The 20,413-nt window shown below is 42.7% G+C and overlaps 1 protein-coding gene across 1 annotated transcript in view; it reads left to right on the forward strand.

Moving 5' to 3' along the window:
• The window catches only part of LOC126413069 (myrosinase 1-like), a 33,098-nt gene that overhangs the window by 11,200 nt on the left and 1,485 nt on the right, over window positions 1-20,413 (forward strand). The window contains exons 3-9 of the mRNA XM_050082966.1: window positions 2,913-3,047; window positions 3,140-3,262; window positions 4,183-4,366; window positions 8,166-8,260; window positions 10,370-10,517; window positions 16,445-16,593; window positions 20,231-20,365. Of these exons, the coding sequence (XP_049938923.1) occupies window positions 2,913-3,047; window positions 3,140-3,262; window positions 4,183-4,366; window positions 8,166-8,260; window positions 10,370-10,517; window positions 16,445-16,593; window positions 20,231-20,365 (969 nt within the window). The remainder of the gene's footprint in view (window positions 1-2,912; window positions 3,048-3,139; window positions 3,263-4,182; window positions 4,367-8,165; window positions 8,261-10,369; window positions 10,518-16,444; window positions 16,594-20,230; window positions 20,366-20,413) is intronic.

The following is a 20,413-nucleotide window of genomic DNA, read 5'->3' on the forward strand; positions in this document are numbered from 1 at the left end:
AGCAATGATGGGGTGGAACCAATGATTCTACCGCAGTGGTAACACCGGTTCCCGTCACATCACCGAAGTTAACAGCTGTCGGGCTGGGCTGGCACTCGGATGGGTGACCATCCAGGCTGCCGAGCTCTGTTGGCAAGCTGGGTGTACTCAGCCCTTGTGAGGCAAACGAGCTACTTGATCGAGAAGTAGCTGCTCCGTTCTCGTAGACTGACATACGGCTGGGAGAGCAATGTTCTGCTCACATGCCCCTCTACATCGGCATCCAGTGACGCCTGTGGGCTGAGGGTACTACGGCTGCCGGTCGGTTGGACTTTCATGGCCTGTTCAGGCGGAGTTTAGTTTTTGTAAGACGGAGCTGAATCAATAACGTGCGTCACAGAATTGTACATAATATTATATTGGTGGAGAAAAAGGCTGCTTGGATATATCAGAGAGAATCCTCGTTAGCGATAAGAAGATAAAAGAAAGTAAAGCTGCCATCATCCATTTTTTGTTGGGTCATGGTCTTCTGACTGGTTTGATGTGGCCCGCCATGAATTCCTCTCCTGTGCCAACCTCTTTATCCCAGAGTAGCACTTGCAACGTATGTCGTCAGTTATTTGCTGCATGTATTCCAACTCTGTCTTCCTCTACAGTTTTTGCCCTTTGCAGCTCCCTCTAGTACCATGGAAGCCATTCAGTGATGTCTTAACAGATCTCCTACCATCCTGTCCCTTCTCCTTACTAGTGTTTTCAAAAATGGTTCAAATGGCTCTAAGCACTATGGGACTTAACATCTGAGATCAACAGTCCCATAGACTTAGAACTACTTAAACCTAACTAACCTGAGGACATCACACACATCCATGCCCGAGGCAGGAATCGAACCTGCGACCGTAGCAGCAGCGCGGTTCTAGACTGAAGCGCCTAGAACCGCACGGCCACAGCGGCCGTCTTCAGTGTTTTCCACATAGTTCTTTCCTCTCCGATTCTGCACAGATCCTCCTCATTCCTTACCTAATCAGTCCACCTAATTTCCAAAATTCGCGTAAAACACCACATCTTAAATGCTTCGATTCTCTTTCGTTTCGGTTTCCCACAGTCCATGTTGCACTACCATTCAATGCTGTGCTCCAGAAGCACATTCTCAGAAATTTCTTCCTCACATTAAGGTCTATGTTTGATACTAGTAGATTTCTCTTGGCCAGGAATGCCCTTTTTGCCAGGGCTTGTCTGCTTTTGATGTCCTCCTTGCTCCATCCGTCATTAGTTATTTTGCTGCCTAGGTAGCAACATTCCTTAACTTCATCTATTTCGTGACCACCAATCCTGATGCTAAGTTTCTCGCTGTTCTCATTTCTGCTATTTCTCATTACTTTCGTTTTTCTTCGATATACTCTCAATCCATATTCTGTACTCAATAAATTGTTTATTCCATTCAGCATATCATGTAACTCTTCTTCACTTTCACTCTGAATAGCAATATCAGCAGCGAATCGTATCATTGATATCCTTTCACTTTGAATTTTAATTCCACTCCTGAAATTCCTTTTATTTCCATCAATGCCTCTTCGATGTACAAATTGAATAGTAGGGGCGAAAGACTACATCCCTGTCTTACATCATTTTTAATATGAGCACCTCGTTCTTGGTCGTCCACTCTTATTATTTCCTCTTGGCTCTTGTACGTATTGTATATTAGCGGTACCTTCCTATAGCTTACTCCAATTTTTCTCGGAATTTCGAACATCTTGCACCATTTTACATTATCGAACGCTTTTTAGCGGTCGACAGATCCTACGAACGTGTTTTGATTTTTCTTTAGTCTTGCTTCCATTATCAGCCGCAACGTCATAATTGCCTCTCTGGTGCCTTTACCTTTTCTAAAGCCAAACTGATCGTCATCTAGCACATTCTCAATTTTTTTCATTCTTCTGTATATTATTCTTGTCATCAACTTTGATGCATGAACTGTTAAGCTTATTGTACGATAATTCCCGCATTTGTCAGCTCTTGCAGTCTTCTAAATTGTGTGGATGATATTTTTCCGAAAGTCAGATGGTATGTTGCCAGACTCATACATTCTCCACACCAATGTGAATAGCTGTGTTGTTGCTTTTTCTCCTAATGATTTTAGAAATTCTGGTCGTATGTTACAGTATCTATCCCTTCTGCCTTATTAGGCTTCCAAAGCTCTCTTAAATTTTGATTCTAATACTGGATCCCTTATCTCTTCTAAATCGGCTCCTGTTTCTTCTTCCATCACATCAGACAAATTTTCCCCCTTATAGTGGCCTTCAGCGTACTCTTTCCACCTATCCGCTCTCTCCCCTTCATTTAACAGTGGAATTCTCGTTGCACTCTTAATGTTACCACCCTTGCTTTTAATTTCACAGAAGGTTGTTTTGATTTTCCTGTGTGCTGACCAGATCTTCAATCAATAATTTCTTTTTCGACTTCACATTTTGCATGGAGCCATTTCTTCTTAGCTTCTCTTCGTTTCCTATTTATTTCATTCTTCAGCGACTTGAATTTATGTATTCCTGAATTACTCTGAACATTTTTGTTCATCATCATCCATAAGATTCGTTTGAACACCACAGGGCATCACCAGGCGTCGTCTTATTGAAGGTGATGTGCCGTTGCCTTTCTCTGGCCTTCGGACTGACTTACGTAGCCAGGTAACAATACATAAAAATTGAAATCTTATATTCATTGCAGTGTGGTTTTGAGTTGTATCTAGCTTATTGATCGGCTTGTTCTAGAAATGTAATGAAGATGAGTTGGAGAGTATTATTAAGTTATAATTTTATAGTGGCAAAATCTGATTTCCGGAAAGTATTGCTGCAGCTGAAGTTCGTGGAAGGTGTGTAGGGACAATATCAACGGGAGCTGGTGTTTTAATTGAAGCTGATATTATTTTTATGCGGCAGGTGGACGCATACCGCTTCTCCGTATCATGGCCCAGAGTCCTCCCCACTGGAGACGTCAACAACATCAACCCGGAGGGAATCGACTACTACAACAAGCTCATCGACGGTCTCATTGCCAACGGCATCACTCCAGTGGTAAGAGCAACCTCGGTGATCCGGCTTCTGTTCCTTGACATTAGATCACTAATCAAATGTGATGTCACACGGTGTTGTTACGTTTGTTGCAGGTGACGATGTTCCACTGGGACCTGCCACAGACACTGCAGGACATCGGGGGCTGGCCCAACCCCAGACTGGCGGACTACTTTGTCGAGTACGCGAGAGTACTGTACGACAACTACGGCGACAGGGTATGTGGGTAGAGTGTAATGAAGTAAAGTAATACTGGACTTTGATATTCATGGTCAATATTATGCTGGAGCTAATAACCGGACAGTAGGGCAAAAGTTAATATTATTTAATTTCTGTTCTACCTTTTCTATTGTTTTTTCTTGGGTGGTTACTAGGTGGAGACTGTAAGTAAGTTCTCAATCGAGCCTTAGGCGTTTTGGTGGTCTACTAGTTGCACATGGATGCACAGCTAGGGAGAGTAGCATCTCAATTAACATTTACTATACCTGTTTGATATTTTAGAACTTAGGTAGGAATCTCACTGGTTGCAATAGGGTGGAATTGTAGATACAGAAGTGAAAGTAAGGCTGGTACCTCAGCTAACTGTGGGAGATAAATGAGAAGTGATAGATCGGATCACTGAAATACACCAGTAGTTTGTTGCTAACTGCTCGAGTAGATGTTGTTACTTTCAGTTCAACTCCTGTCCGGCCAACCAATTTTAAGTTATCCATGGTTTCCCTTAACTGACTAAGGCGAAAGCGCGGATGGTTACTTTGAAATCACACGGCCGATTTCCTTCCGCAGTTCGAGCCTGCGCTTCGTCTTGAATCATATCGTTATTTTAGAGATGTTCAAACCTAATCCTCTTCGTTTTTATTGCGCTGCATGGGGTATATCCCACTTATTGCAGAGCCCAACGGTGCCATACCTTGACAGATGCCCTCCTCCTCCACTTAGTTAAGCCCTCACTAATTCCTACATATGACCTCATCTCAAACTCTGTCCATATTACCGTATCTGTGTTGATGTCACTCAAGTTTTTTTATTTTGACAATGTCGAATATTTATCAGTCTAATATACGACTCGAGTAAGTAGATACGTATTGAAGTAAATTGTGGAAACAAAGGATCTACCAACTACATGTTGTGCGTGCAGGTGAAGTGGTGGCAGACGTTCAACGAGCCGGCCAGTTTCGTGGGCGGCTACTCTGGAGGCTACACGTTCGCCCCGGGCATCAACTCGTCAGGCGTGGGAGACTACATGGCGGCCTACACCGTGCTCATGGCACACGCCGGCGCCTACCGCCTCTACGACGAGAAGTACCGAGAGACCCAGAAAGGTAAACACTCATTGTCCATCATCACGGCAGGTGCTACGGTTGGCGAGGTGTGGAGAAAACGTGAGCCGCATGATACCCAAACTTAACTACGGGTCGATGGAGAAACGACAAATGAAGTCGTGAAATCGTCTTAAGGAGTCGTGTTTACTGGAAGTATAAGTACCATTTCACGAAAGTCATGTGCCAGGGGATCTAGAATGTTGAGGCAAATAACTTTTGACTGGTTGAGCACTGCCCATTTATTTTACAATATCCGTAGCCCTGAATCTGCTTTTAGCAATCACTTCACAACCACAGTACATTGCTTGTATGTCACTCACTCTACAACTAGATATGTGTACGCACATGATTATACAAACCATAGTCCTTCAATATTAGCCTATTCCTACTCTGTCCCGTTTACATAAGGAACTAGTCAAAAACAACTGCCCCCATATGCTTCCTAACCTACCTGTCACTATCGCTACGCACTAAACTCCAGCATTTTTGCACAGCCCACCTCGATAACTCATGTTACAGAATGTAGCACAATGTAGTACGGATTAATAAGCTTATCTCCTAGTACCAAACAAGTCTCTTCCTAATATTCAAATCAAATTTTGTCTAATTTGTTTTCAATTCCCCCATTTTTCTCACTGAATCACAACAGTACCTTTATGAAAGAGATATTCTGCGGAACATAATCCGATAACCACTGATCTGGACGGCAAAAAAAAAAAAAAAAAAGTTCAAATGGCTCTGAGCACTATGGGACTTAACATCTGAGGTCATCAGTCCCCTAGAACTTAGAACTACTTAAACCTAATTAACCTAAAGACATCACACACATCTATGTCCGAGGCAGGATTCGAACCTGCGACAGTAGCGGTCGCGCTGTTCCAGACTGCAGCGCCTAGAACCGCTCCGCCACTCCGGCCGGCACTGCCAGATCACTAATTACACTGTCTGATCAATAGTATATGGACACCTTTTAATGCACAGTAATATGGGCTGCGTCCACCCTTCACCTTTATGGCGGCTTGATTCTGCTGATGATACTATCAATGCAGTGTTTCAATGTCTATGGAAGAACGGTAACTCATTCAAGACCGAAACCACATGTGGTATGGATTTTTGACTCTGGGTTCTCAAGCAACGTCGGTGTCCTAACTCATTCCAAATGTGTTCCAGAGTATTCAGATCAGAACTCTGGGCAGGCCAATCCATTTCAGGAATGTGGCTATCCACAGATCTTTGCCGCAGACACGCAGATTTATGACATGACGGATTGTCATACTGATACATCGTCTTCGAACTGTCCCTTTACTTAACGCCGTACAAAAAGCTCCAAAATGTGTTCAGATCCTTCCGCATTTAGCATTTTCTTAAGCACAATAACGGGACCACAGTCTAACCCCGAACAACACCCAATACCATAACACCACTTCCTTGTACTTCAGTGTTGGCACTACACTTGTTGGCAGGTAACGTTGCCAGGCATTCGCCAAACCCAAACCGATCTATAGGATTTCCACAGTGAACAGTGTGATGCATCACTCAAAATCACTCATTTCCAGTCATTCGCTGTACATTGGCGCTGTTCCTTTCGCAAACACAAACGTAGCTTACCATTAACTAACGAAATATGTGATTCATGACGAGTTGCCAGACCACTATACTTCATTTTTTAACTCCCTATGCACAGTCATTGTGCTAGGTGGACTGATGGTAGTACTCTGTAGTTCACGAGCGACTCCTTCAGCTGGTTTCATGCGATTTGTTACGACAGCCTTGGAATGACAGACGTCCCTGTAGGTCAGAGTATGATCTCTGCCTCGTCTTGGTTTGCTTTGTTTGTTTCTTCACGTATCCACTTCACAGTCACAACCCCGACAGAAAACTTTGGCGGTTTCAGAGCGTTTGAAATGTTCTTGATGGATTTGTTACTCAGGTGACATCCAATGACTAGTCTACGTCTGAAATCAAAGAGCTCCCATGTTCTACCTATTCTGTTGTTAATGCTTCTGTACCGGAAGCATAGTTCTTTTTTTTGTGGCATTTTGTGTCCAGAGAGTTATCGCCTTTGGCGATTTTTTTCTGGAGTGGCAAGGTGTGATAAATAGTTTCACTTTATCGTGTATTCGATTGCAAAGGGACTTGGGCTCTCTGTGGGTCCTTGAGTCCATTGAAGGTGTTGGTTGGGTCGGAAGCACAGTATTCCCCGCTTCCTTTTATACTGAAGGGTCCATCTCTCACGACATCTAGCAGTCAGTTCGGCATTACATAGGAATGGCTGGACACTTTTGATCAGAAAGTATATGATCGAGTTTAGACGCCAGCACAGTTGCCAACAGAGTTAACGTACGTATTGCACTATTCATAAAGAATGAAGCAAATTTGCTAAAAGCATAATTTGAAACCTGTCGTATTAGTTTGAAGTTTGTACGTAGATTGTGCCAGACTCCGAACCTATAAAATAACGGCGCAATTTCTCCCCGTAAACATTGTTCCAGTGCCATTTTATTGTGCCGTTGCGAGTGGTCATATCCGTTTTCATGGAGTTGTTTACACATGCATTCTTATGTCAGAAAAGGGTGGCGTGCCGATTACTTGCGACTAGAGACATTAAGGTTAACGTCTGCAATATGGTAATAGTACACAAATAATAAATAATGAAGTGGTGAACAGAAAACAAGTATTTGCAATGTGGCCGGTAATTACTTGTTTGTCGATGATTAGAATAATTTTTCCTGAGCATCGGCTACTCAAATAAAATATTATGTTGTCATAACAACAAAAAGAAAGTTAGAAATGGATTTAACCAAGGTAATTGACAGTGCCCTAGTATTATTATCATATTGGCACTTCCTCATTTGACTTCGCAAATATGCACGATTTACATGTATTTTCTTACCTACTTACCGACTTCCCTTTTACCTGACAGATCATATGAGTGCATTTCAAAAAATTCTGTTCCGAGCGCCAAGCTATTGAACTACTCTTCAATTTAGTAATATACGTACTGAGTCTAGCCCACAACTGAGAATAAAGTTCTGTGACGAAAGGTCGCGTTTTGCTAATAAGCAAGATGCTTCGCAGAACAGTCACATCACAATTAGTTTTAAAGATGGTGCTATCTGTTATTTGGTATGCACTCACAAAATCCACAAATATTTGGTCCGGATAACCTGTTTAACTAAGCACGAATGTTACACAATAGACCCCAACACAGTGTATAATCACTACATTTCACCTATGGTAAATGCCCTCAGTGATGTATCGTCCGCCCCCAGTAGCTGAGCGGTCAGCGCGACAGACTGTCAATCCTAAGGGCCCGGGTTCGATTACCGGCTGAGTCGGAGATTTTCTCTGCTCAGGAACTGGGTGTTGTGTTGTCTAATCATCATCATTTCATCCCCATCGACGCGCAAGTCGCCGAAGTGGCGTCAAATCGAAAGACTTGCACCAGGCGAGCGGTCTACCCGACGGGAGGCCCTCGTCACACGACATTTCATTTCAGTGATGTATCAAGTAAAGACGCTCTCGACTTTTACGCGAAGTTTCTGTATAACTTTGAATCGTCTTCGACTTCCTCTGCATTAAATTTGGGAATATGTTATTCATTTGTCTCAGGTTTGCTATCCTATCTCTGTCTAATGAATACAGACAAATTTCCAACCCTCGAAACTGTCAGGGATGTTATAATGCTTTCTATTTACATTACTTTGCTTAATTGTTGTCTGTTTATTAGCACCTCATGTATCATTACTCTTAGCTATAGTACAGAATGTATGACTCACATGCGTCTCTCTTGTCACAGGGAAGGTCGGCATCACAATTAACAACATGTGGTACGAACCTGCTACCGACTCTCCGGCAGATATTGAGGCGGCAGAACGCAAGATGCAATTCTATGTAAGTACCAGGAACTCTTACAACTTTTCTTCCCAATAGCATTGCAGTACCGTATTACAAGAAAAATGTGTATTTCTCTCAGAGTGTGGTAGAAGACTCTGCTTAACATGATTACCATAACATCAAGTAAATATTGAGACATTCAACGTTGATTCGTAGCTAAATCTGAAGAAATGTTACTTAAGCCTGTATTTCATTCATTATGGGACAATGTTTTTAGAAATACTCAAGTGTCTTATTTTTCTAATAGTGATAAGAAAACATTTTTCATCGGGACCGACACGGACGAAATACAACCCACTAAATGATTTTGTCAGTAACGTTTACAGGACTTATACGCATAACTCAATACGCATAAGAACGAAAAATATGTCTTTTGGTTACTTTTGTGAACATTTGTATCTGTTTAACAAAGCTAGGTTCTACAAATGCTAGAATATATGGCGATTTTTGCCTTAATTTAAAAAGTTACACCGAAATTTTTGTAGCATGATTCACTATCTTGGACACAAAACAATAGTTCCGTCAGACTTAATTCAGTTACCTATCGGCATTGTCGCTTCTTACACATTCAGACGACATGAACGTTAAGGATTGCGAATTTGTAAAATAACTTATAGCTGTTGTGAGGATCTGAAAATGGAATCTAAAGAAATAAAATAGTCGGGTTTAACGTCCCATCGATTCATTACAGTCGAAGCCTAAGTCCAGAAAGTATAGGAAATCTAAGGGCCGTTTTCAATGGATCTGACCTAGCATTTACCTTAATCAGTTTAGGTAAATCATGGAAAACCCGTATCTGGATGGAAAACATAATTTGAGTATATAAAGGTAATTTGAACCAACATCCCGTCGAATTCGAGTACAGGGTCTTCACCACATTACCACCACCACAGATTTTCTGAATGTATCTTGCTATTTTAGAAATTGATAAAGACAAGTGCCTCATATTCTATGCAAATTTTTTCTACAGTGGCTTCAAATCGGAAGTAGGAATGTCTAAACGAACAATGAAGCTCAACTCAGATGTTGTCATAATGTCGTGCATTAAATATGGCGCAAATGTTGCCAAAGATTAAGGTACTCCTCAGGCTATACTAGAAATCAATCTCTTACCACAACATTTATCTCGTATTCACTTGTGTTGCCTTCGCCTACTGACAGCAAAATTGTCGACTTCAAGCCTCGCTTAGGTATCTGCTAAGATGAGTCAGTCAACATGACCATGTACCTCTTTTTATTTCATGTCCTGTTCATACTATATGAAAGTGTCCGCCCCCAGTAGCTAAGGGGTCAGCGCGACAGAATGGCAATCCTAAGGGCCCGGGTTCGATTTCCGGCTGGGTCGGAGATTTTCTCCGCTCAGGGACTGGGTGTTGTGTTGTCCCAATCATCATCATTTCATCCCCATCGACCAGCAAGTCGCAGAAGTGGCGTCAAATCGAAAGACCTGCACCCATCGAACGGTCTACCCGACGGGAGGCCCTAGTCAAACCGCTACATGAAAGTCACACACAACATAAAAACACAAAGCGTAGTTCAAATATTAGAGGCCAAACAAAAGTCTGTACCATCCATTTCCAACTCAGAAGCAATTCTGTTGTCAGAAAGTGTCAGCAGCACCATCACTGAGAATTCCAGCAAAATCTAGTGGTCAAATCTGTGCAGCACAAAAGCTGTTACATGACTCAAATTGGTAAGTAGTGTAGGTGCACAGCTTGTTAGAAAATGCCGAAAACAAGCGACCGTGGACTCAGCTGCAGTCGCCGTAAGTTTCAGCAAGTCACTAATGAACAAGTCCATGTAGTCAAGCACGACTCACCTGATAACGGATACATTTCCACAATGGGATACGCCACCTCCAAGAGGGTTAATGCCCACACCTGCATGAACGTGTCTTAAGATCCACATCTATAGCGGTATCAGACACTTAACTACTTCCAACATTCTCTCCAAGAATAACACAAATCTGATACATATTGCCATAATCATTTTTGATGTTCCACACCAGTGCAGATTTTGCAGGTTTGAGACAGTATGGGCGGAAGAATGATTGGCTTAAGATTCTGTACTTGGCAACTGCCTTTACCTAATGAATTTCTCTTCCAGTCTGGCCTGTACAACCACCCAATTTTCACGGCCGAGGGAGACTGGCCTGAGGTGGTGAAGCAGAGGATTGCGGCAAACAGTAAGGCTGCGGGCTACCCCAGGTCCCGACTAGTGGAGCTCACGCCAGAGGAGGTGGAATACATCAGGGGTGAGTAAACGACACTACCCACAGCATCTCTCTGCTGGCCTAATGGGCTTGAATACCATCCGTTGTAAAGATTATTATTAGGTATTGGCTTCACATGAACGCTGTGCAAAAGCTAAAAGACATACAGAAAAAATAACAATAGGGAGGTCCATGAATTGGCCAAATGTGAATCAGTATTGATGGTTCAGCGACAATTAGGAACCAAATATCAAGTAAAAGCTACAACGGACAAACGAATCCATGGGTGGTACCACACATTTCGTGACACTATCAGCTTATATGGTCTGAAGAAAATAAGCTGGCTGGGATAGTCAGCTGATGAAGTGGACTGTGAAAGGGAGTCAGGAAGCCCAAGAAATCGACGACACACACGAACAAAGAACTCAATAAACCATCTCAATGTACGCAAATGTCTGCATGTAAAACCAGTACTGGCTATGGTTGTTCATGCGTTGACTGCTTAGGAAAATGAGCTTCGTTCTGAATGTTACATCGACTCACAGTGGCTGCTGCAGGATCATGGGTTTTCACTGAATTTGGTATTCAGTGAAAAAGTCACGGTCCATGTGTCCAGAAAGGTGAATTGTCATAAGGTGTGAGTTTTTGGCACAAACCATACACAAGCTTGTGGAAAACATTTGTGGTTCACAAAAAGTTAACTTATTTTGTGCCATGTCCTTTTAAAATTTTGTGGATCGTTTTTCTTTATGAAGAAAACTGTGACAGGTTTCATGTACTTGTACACGCTATAGCAATGGTTAGTAGAATAATTGCTGCAAGACAGGGGAGACTTCGTTTTGCAACAAGATGGTGCTCCACCACACGTTATGTCGACATACGTATTACCTTAATGTCAAATTACCACACTGTTAGATTTACTGTGCGTCCCACCATGACAGTTCTATTCTTCAGTGGCCTGCACGGTCGCCTCACTTAATCCATTCGATGTCTTCTGATCTGGTTATCTAAGAGATCGTGGGTTCCTGGCTCCACTGCACTTAATTTGGAAGACTTGCAAGGAGGATTAATTATGGCAGACACTTATTTTGACAATGACGTATTCAGATATGTATAGCAAGAGTGAGCATTTTAGTGATTTTCACATCTCATTTAGCACTTCTATGTAAGTTAAAAACTTGGAGGGATGCTGTACCCACTGATATTCGTTTATTTTCGGTACCTCTTCCAGCTTTCTCGCAGCCGTCTTCTGAAGCTTCAGAGGTACTTATGAATAATCTTGTAATAAAGCCATGCACAAATAACATCCACACAGCTAGGATCTTGTGCGTCTCCCGTCATAGAGAACCATCACAGTTACACTCGAGGAATACTTAATTCTCTTTATTCCTTGCACTTTTGCTTCAAACAGAAAAGTCAGTCAGGATGGAACAGAACAGTGTTTTAAAGAGACACTCAAAATGGGATGTTCTGTCTCGATATTTCCTCGTGTATACTTTGAACACGTGGTAACCTTTTCTGTATTTTGGTTAGTGCATTCCACTATATAAACTGCATCCTAGGACCAGACTTCCCACAGACATTAGGGTTATAAATTAGGTATTGCTATCTGACGAAACCAGCCTAACGTCATGCTATTCTTCACAAAACATCAAACTCCAAACTAGGCCAAAATGCTGCGAAATGTACAGTTTCTGACCACATGAAGCAACGCAAATTAGTATTCGTTAGCTACGCTGTTAATGAGTCACGACTAGACCCTCATACAAATTCCAGGAAATGACAACGTGGGGAAATAACTCACTGGACAAATAAATTACTCACCCCTACATAGGTCATTACTAGCATCATTTAACATCACGTGATTCCCTCCCTGGACTTGATAACTAACGAAGTTTGGTTAAGAAATGAGCCTTCAAGTCTGTGCAAGCCATTCGATGAGGATCTGACTGCGCAATTCCACCAAATTGCAGTATGCTGATGCCAGTGTCTTTTCTGCTGTTCCAACATGTCCCGCAGATTTTCTCTGGAGTTCAAGTCGGGTGATTTCTCAGGACAGTCGAATTGTAATATGGTGGGCGAGCGTCCAGAAATCTAGTCACATATTCTTCCAGCACAATGATTCTTGCTGTTCTATTTATGTGCCTGTATGATCAATGGTTCAAATGGCTCTGAGCACTATGGGACTTAACAGCTATGGTCATCAGTCCCCTAGAACTTAGAACTACTTAAACCTAACTAACCTAAGGACATCACGCAACACCCAGTCATCACGAGGCAGAGAAAATCCCTGACCCCGCCGGGAATCGAACCCGGGCGCGGGAAGCGAGAACGCTACCGCACGACCACGAGCTGCGGACTATGATCGATGGTCTCTTGCGAGGTGACGGACGCGAAATGTTCACTGCGTCCAATTCCCTTTACAGTGTTCTCTTGCTAATACTTGTGAATGGACCTTCATTCACTGTCGCTGCAATTGGAAGCGATTTTGATTCACAGGGCGTCAAAAGACTAAGTCGTTCTTCTCGTCTACCTCTTACTCCGCATGCCACCTAATGCTGGCGGACGGTGCTTATGGTGCTACTAACTCACCCTCCCTTCCCTGTTCCACTCGCCAATGTCGCGTAGAAAGAATGATTGTCAGTAGGACATCGCATATTTTCTCTGGAGTTCAAGTCGGCTGATTTCTCAGGCCAATCGAGATGCAATAGGGTAGGCGAGTGTCCAGAAATCCGGTCACATATTCTTCCAGCCCGGAGAACTTTGCTGTTGTCTTTATGTACCTGTGTGAGCAAAGGTCCCTTGCGAGGCGACAGATTCGAAATGTTCACTGAATCCAATTCCTGTCTCAATGTTCTCTCGCTAAAAGTTGTGACTGGACCTTCATTCACTGCCTGCGACAATTCCTGTCCGGTTAAGTAGCGATTTTGATTCAGAAGGCTTGAAACGAGTCTCTCGTCCTTCTCATCTACATCTACATCTTACTCCGCATGCAACCTAACGGTGTGTGGCGGAGAGTATTTCTGGTGCCGCCAACTGATCCTCCTTTCCACGTTCCACTCGCGAATAGCGCGTGGGAAGAATGACTGTCGGTAAACCTCTGTGTTAGCTCGAGTTTCTCGAATTTTCTCGTCGTGGTCATTTCGTGAGATGTTTGTGGGGGGAAGTAATATGTTGTCCGACTCTTCCTAGAACGTGCTCTCTAGAAATTTTAATAGTAAACCTCTCCGAGACGCACAACGCCTCTCTTGTAACGTCTGCCGTTGGAACTTGTTGAGTATCTCTGTAAGGTCCTCGAGCCGACTAAACGAACCTGTGACGATGCGTGCCGCTCTTTGTTGAATCGTCTCCATCTCTTCTATCAGTCCTGCCTCGTTATGATGAACAATACTCGAGAATCGGTCGAACAAGCGCCTTATAAGCCATCTCATTCCTTGGTGAGTTGTAGTTCCTCAAGAATCTTCCAATGAATCGCAGTCTGGCATCTGCTTTTCCTTCTATTTGTTTTATGTGGCCATTCCACTTAAGATGGCTCTGGGTAGTTACTCCAAAATATTTTAGGCCTGTTTCACACTGGGACACTGGTGACGGTCGCCAGTGATGGTCATCGGTGACTGTGGTGAACACTCCTGGATCGCTGGTGTCCGACACCACAGGTATTGCCAACTGATTAGTTAGTAAAATGGACTTATAGGGGTAGCAACTAAATTTCGCTAGCCTTTTATGGTCCGAAAAGTAAGATATTCAATTTCAGAACATACAACTTACCAATTATGGTTTTCTCATACAAGCTTGTCTCATTGAAATCAGGCACAAAATTCTTTATAATTTCTTGCCACGCATTCGTTTTCATAACTTTGTTGCTATAGTAATCCTTTTCACATCCCAAATAGCAGGGCGACTTTCTACTGCACTTACAAAATCTTCCGTGTTAATCAAATCTAAACTCGTGGCTACAATGTGTACAGTATAATGTACAATGAAAGTTTCGCGTCACTGTCTCAGAAATGACTGCCTATCGGTTGGCAAATCTGCAGCTCTCTCTCTGTGATCTGTGTGAACACTCCAACCCAAACTAATGCATGACTGGTGGTCACTGATGTAAACACTGACTTTGTCCGTCACATGTGGCGATGGTGAGTCACTGCTGGGTCACAGTACCTCAGCGAGGCAGTGTAGTGTACCGGTGTGAATGTTCTAGTTCAAACGAATGTATCTCTGTCGGTGACCGTCGCTGGTGACCATCACCAGTGTCCCAGTGTGAAACAGGCCTTACAGTCGACACTGTTTCAAGCAATTTGTCATCTATAGCGTTGTTATACAGTTGCAGATTTTTTTTCTGTGTATTTGCAGTATGTTCAGGGTCATTGCTGAGGTGTCTATTACGGATTTATCGATTCCATAGCCTCTCTTTGTTGGTATTTAATACAGGCCCAGCTTGAAGATGGCACAACTTCGTCTCCAAAAGTCCATCTCCATTGCAAGCAACTTGTTTCTCTGACGCTTATATTATATTAACCACGTTTCTCCTCTTTACGCAGCGATGTTTATCACAACGGAATATTATGTCACCAGTGTGACCCTTTTCGTTATTCCAAAAGACTGACTTCAGTTGTCATCTGGTCTTCCTGCTCTGCCCCTATTTATCATATATGTACTCGTCACTTCTTCCGTCTGATGATATCATAATCCCCAGACTCTTACTGTTGTGAATTGGCAGGAGCCAATTCACGGGGTTTGGAGGAAGCCGAAATGCACGCTTTTAAGCTCACGTAGATTGGCGTGAGGTCTGGAACAAGGTCAGAAAAATAAGACTAGCAAAACAGGAGGTAACTGGTAGAATACTTAACTTTAATCCACAATTGGTGTACATCGGTCTGACGGTACAGGCATCGCAAGTTAAATATCAAATGCTATGGCACCTTGCTAGGTCGTAGCAAATGACGTAGCTGAAGGCTATGCTAACTATCGTCTCGGCAAATGAGAGCGTAATTTGTCAGTGAACCTTTCCTAGCAAAGTCGGCTGTACAACTGGGGCGAGTGCCAGGACGTCTCTCTAGACCTGCCGTGTGGTGGCGCTCGGTCTGCAATCACTGACAGTGGCGACACGCGGTCCGACGTATACTAATGGACCGCGGCCGATTTAAAGGCTACCACCTAGCAAGTGTGGTGTCTGGCAGTGACACCACACTTACATCCTCTGATCTTGCTGGCTCTAGCCTCCATATCCTCTATGGCACTGATGCCAACTTCCAGATGCTCAATTTTTCTCGTGCTTACTGTCAGGCCCCATCTTTCATACTCCTCTTTTAACTCCCGAAGTATGTACTTAGCATCATCCTGGTCACCTACTACAATGACTCGTCATTGGCAAAGAGAAGTGTATATAAGATTTCATCCCTTACACGGACTCCCATGTGCTCACATACGTTCCTCCAGGCTAGAAGTGCTTTTTCTACATGGGCATAAAATAGCGTCATGCGGTAGTACACCATTGGCGTAGACCTTTTGCAACTAAAACTCTGGTTACACTGAATGTCCTGCTTTGAACGGCACTATCATCATTCATATATAACTGTTTAACTGCTCTGATGTAAACAGTTGACAAGCCACTATTCTTTGTACTTTCACATAGATTGTTTTGTGGTAGCTATCATACATTTGAAAATAGTTTCACAGTGAAAACAGCACAGTAATTAAAATAATAATAATAATAATAATAATAATGGGCTTTTTCAGCCAACTTAATATCAACCAGAGGGGTACACGGTTTTCTCTCACACATTTTATGGTGGCAATTGACGCAGGCCATACTCAGTATTACGCTTTTCCATCGATATGAGAAAAATCTGTTGCTTTTGCGACTTACGTACTATTTACTGTGGCCTGTGTGTTATATTGTTAAAGAAACAAGGTTACACATTTGTAAGAAGGCTCTGTCAACTTGACAGTGGACTGTCTTATTTCAGGCACGTCTGACTTCTACGGACTGAACCACTACACGGCGAACCCAGTATCAGACGGCTCCAGCGGCTACGACCCCTCCATGGAATTTGACGCGGGCGTCGTTATCGGGGAATACACGGACGCACCGCAGGCAGCATCCACCTGGCTCAGGGTTCGTAGTCTCTATGTTCACTGAATCACTCATACTTGTCCGTCTTCTGTACTGCGTATGTGTTCTATGAGACATTTGGTGAAAGTGAATCAGAGCGCTGGAAGGGAGTCGGCTTAGAACAGCTAAGTGCTGTCATCGGATAACGCAAATAACACAAGCAAAGCTTGTGTATAGACCCTTTTCAATTTCCTTCACACTTACAGAATTTGAATATCAGTACGCAGACATCAGTATCCTCAAGCACTCTAATTCTTAAAAAAAACAAAAAAAAAACGGTGCTTATACACCAGCAGCCCACTTGCGATGAATTTCATATACGCGGCAGCAACGCCCTCAAACGGAAACGTTTTTGTGACCCCTTCTGTACTCTCCAGTCCCCTTCTTCCCTACAGTTAGTACTCTCTAAAACTCACTCCAATAACATGGAAGCTATTCCTTAACACCTTAAGCATATGTTTTATCACTCTGTCCCTTCTCCAAATATTCCATTTCTTTTCAATACCCTATAGTAGAAACTCACTTCCATAGGTAAACTCCCACAAATTTCGTACTCATCTGAGGCCTATGTTTGATTCCAGCGGGCTTCTCTTACCGTGAAGCTCACTCTTTGCCTGTGCTGGTTTGCTTCCTATGACCTACTTGCTTCGTTTGTCATGCGTTAGTCGTCTTCTATGGCAGTAAAAATTGTCCATCATGTGATACAAAAATTTGGCGTTAAGTTTAATTCAAGTTTCGTTTCTGCTACCTGTGTTTATGCTACAAGCAGGGCCGGCGCAAGGCACGTGCGAAACGTGCGGCCGCACGGGGCGGCACTTTCCGAGGGGCGGCAAATCTGCCCCCCCCCCCCCCCCCTCTTTAAGACAAACTCAACATTCGTGCCCAAGAGGGGACTCGAAACCAAACCTCGGAGGGAGCGGCTTCGGGAACTGTGGCATGGCGCCTCGACTACCTACCGACCGCCCCTGTTGAACAAGGGGAGGGAGGAGGACTAATTTCTTCCTCGCCACTGTGCCAGCACCGTCGTGTTTACGCCAGAGGTACAGAGAGGGGAAAGCAGTCTAGTGTAAACGCCAGTTCTCTTATGAGTGGAGCGCTGCCAGCCTGTTACGCGCCGTGCGTTTACTCACAACTAATTTTGCAGAAGACGAAATCTAATTTGGAAATTCGAATGCACTGTTCGATACTGCGGTTACATGTTAAGCATGAAGCGATTTTGCTAAGCTCTTCAATGGCAGTTTCCGAGTGTTTTATTCTTCCCGCACTATAGAAAAAAATGGTTGAACATTACTACAGTCAAACATGTCCAACATCTACAATGGCTAGAAGTATTCCGAATGGGTAAATACGCTGCGAGTAATTACAAGGGATAAAGACATTGCTAATAAGCCTGGCATAAGTTGGGTTTCGATTTATTTTTGAAAAATTTGCTATCCGTTTCTGAGTGATTGTCGGACGTTTTGGTTTTTGAGCCATGAAACACCTGTCTCCGCCTGAACGAACAACAATTAAAACTCTGACCGGCAATTTTGTTTGACAATACTACTCGCACACTATCACTTTGCCAACATTTATTTACTGTATAATGCGTGTGAATCCATGTTTCGTCTTAGTAAACTACTGGTCGCTTTGGTTCTGATGAAAACCTGAGAAAGTATGGTCTTTTAGCAACAATGTCCTCTCGTCCGCACAAAACGAAACGTTAATTTTGACACCTTCTAAAACGAAAATCCACAGACAGAACATTGCTTCTAAGGGTTTCCTTGCTATCTTTGAATCTCATTTCTGTTTGACAAAAGTTGTGCAGCTTCAGGTTTTCGCGGCGCAAAGACTGCTCCATTAAATTTCGGGAATGCAGCCGCATAAATTCTGCTTCTTCTTCTAATATTTCGGCTGTATATCTTTCAGCCATCTTCAGAGAGAGCCGTACGACGAAGAAGAAGCAGAATTTATGCGGCTGCATTCCCGAAATTTAATGGAGCAAAAGTTGTGCAGTTTTCGCAAATTTCGTAATTCTTTCTATTGTTCATAATGCCTTAGAAATTGCTGCCTGATAATACATTTATACATATCATCGGTCACATACTTATTGTGAGCTTCTTGCTTCTTCTTCTTCTTAGGCGCTGGTTTAAGCGAAGCCTCGCTGTACCTCGTCAAGTGACCTAGTTCTTGGCACTGGCGCGTCACCACTTCGCCTTTCCAGGCAATAGGTATTGTTGCGTTCTCTACAACGAAAACTACAGAATTCGTTTCGGTAGTTGGCCGAGGGAGTCAAGATTGGTCAGAAGCACTTTCATTGCATTTCGTAAGAAAAATTGCGATTGATTGCCGACATTTCCTACAGATTAGTTTAAATAAAATTCCACAAAAGTTTTGCAAAAAAAAAAAAAAAAAGCGTGGGGGGGGGGGGGGGCGGCGGCAATTTAGCAGCTCGCACGGGGCGGCACTTGGGCTTGCGCCGGCCCTGGCTACAAGATGTATTTCATTCTGTTTTACAGTCTTCGGTGATGCTCAAAAAGACACAGTTCCTAAATTGTTCTAAAAAACGTGTAAATTCATCAGTTTTTCACACTTACGTTTTACTGTTCACAGTCTGTCAGATAATACCTTTACCATTTCTCATAAATGAGTGCTAATTCTTCACAAAGTTCACTAAACATTTTGGTTCCTGTGCTATAGTCCCTTCATTAATAGGTGATCCACTTGTAAGGCACATAATAGCATGACCTGTCTGATCATTTCAAACTGTAATAACTATAGATTGAACTGTAGCAATACCAAATCATTTCCCATAAAGTGCGTTACCAAAGGGGAGATAGGATACTTTATGCCCATCCCCAAAAAAAGTTTAAAAAATAAAATTCGATAATTGTTGATGGCTCATATTAACCACATATTTTTTAAAGAAGTACTGATATGTTTTGTCGGATCCAGAACCAGAAAATATCTTTTAGCGCACCAGTGCTGTACTCTTAAAATATCAATGCATTTTCAGTAACGTGTATTACCAAGCTCTAGTTACTTTATGACCGCCACAAAAAAATTAAAGAATGCAAATTTCTTTGATTGTTGTTGACTTTTACTCACAACATACTTTTTAAAGAAATGCTCATGTTTAAGTAAGGTCCTGAACCTGGAAATACTGGAATGACATTCATTGTGGAAAGTGACATCTACTACTTAAGACTTAAATTCCTGGGATAAGTTTAACTGAAAAATTAAAACATTTGAGGGATCTCGTAGGAGAATTCATTAAAAACAAAAAATATTTTTCTTTGTATAAATTAGTTGACTAGATTACAATATTTTCAAAGAGTGAAGATAAAGCAACCACCCCCCCCCCCCCATCATGGTATTGCAGGGGTAAATACTTCTACAGACATGTTACAAATACTTGAGCAACAGTTTGGGGTTCCTCGAGTCGGTATTACACACTTTGTTCCATGCGGTTAAATGGTTGTGCAAGAGGCATATTTTTGGCTGCAAATTCGAGTCCTGTATCACAGACCCATGCTGATTCTTCGATAGCTTCAGCTTTTACACCTTCATCAACAATAGAAACTGAAACATCTGTACATACACTTTTGCGTCATTGCCAGTACATTTAGTAACTCATCTGATTGATACGTTATTCTTACAGAGCACTCCTTGGGCCTTCCGTAAGCTGTTCAACTGGCTCGCACAGCACTACCCTGGCTACCCAATCTTCGTCATGGAGAACGGCTGGTCTGACACTGGAGAACTTGAGGACCAGGGCCGAATAGACTATTATGCGGTAAGTATTCTGTCCAGTTCTTTTGATTCAATCAAAATTATCAGAAAC

This window comes from Schistocerca serialis, chromosome 7 (assembly GCF_023864345.2).
Source record: "Schistocerca serialis cubense isolate TAMUIC-IGC-003099 chromosome 7, iqSchSeri2.2, whole genome shotgun sequence".
Classification (NCBI taxonomy): Eukaryota; Metazoa; Arthropoda; class Insecta; order Orthoptera; family Acrididae; genus Schistocerca; species Schistocerca serialis.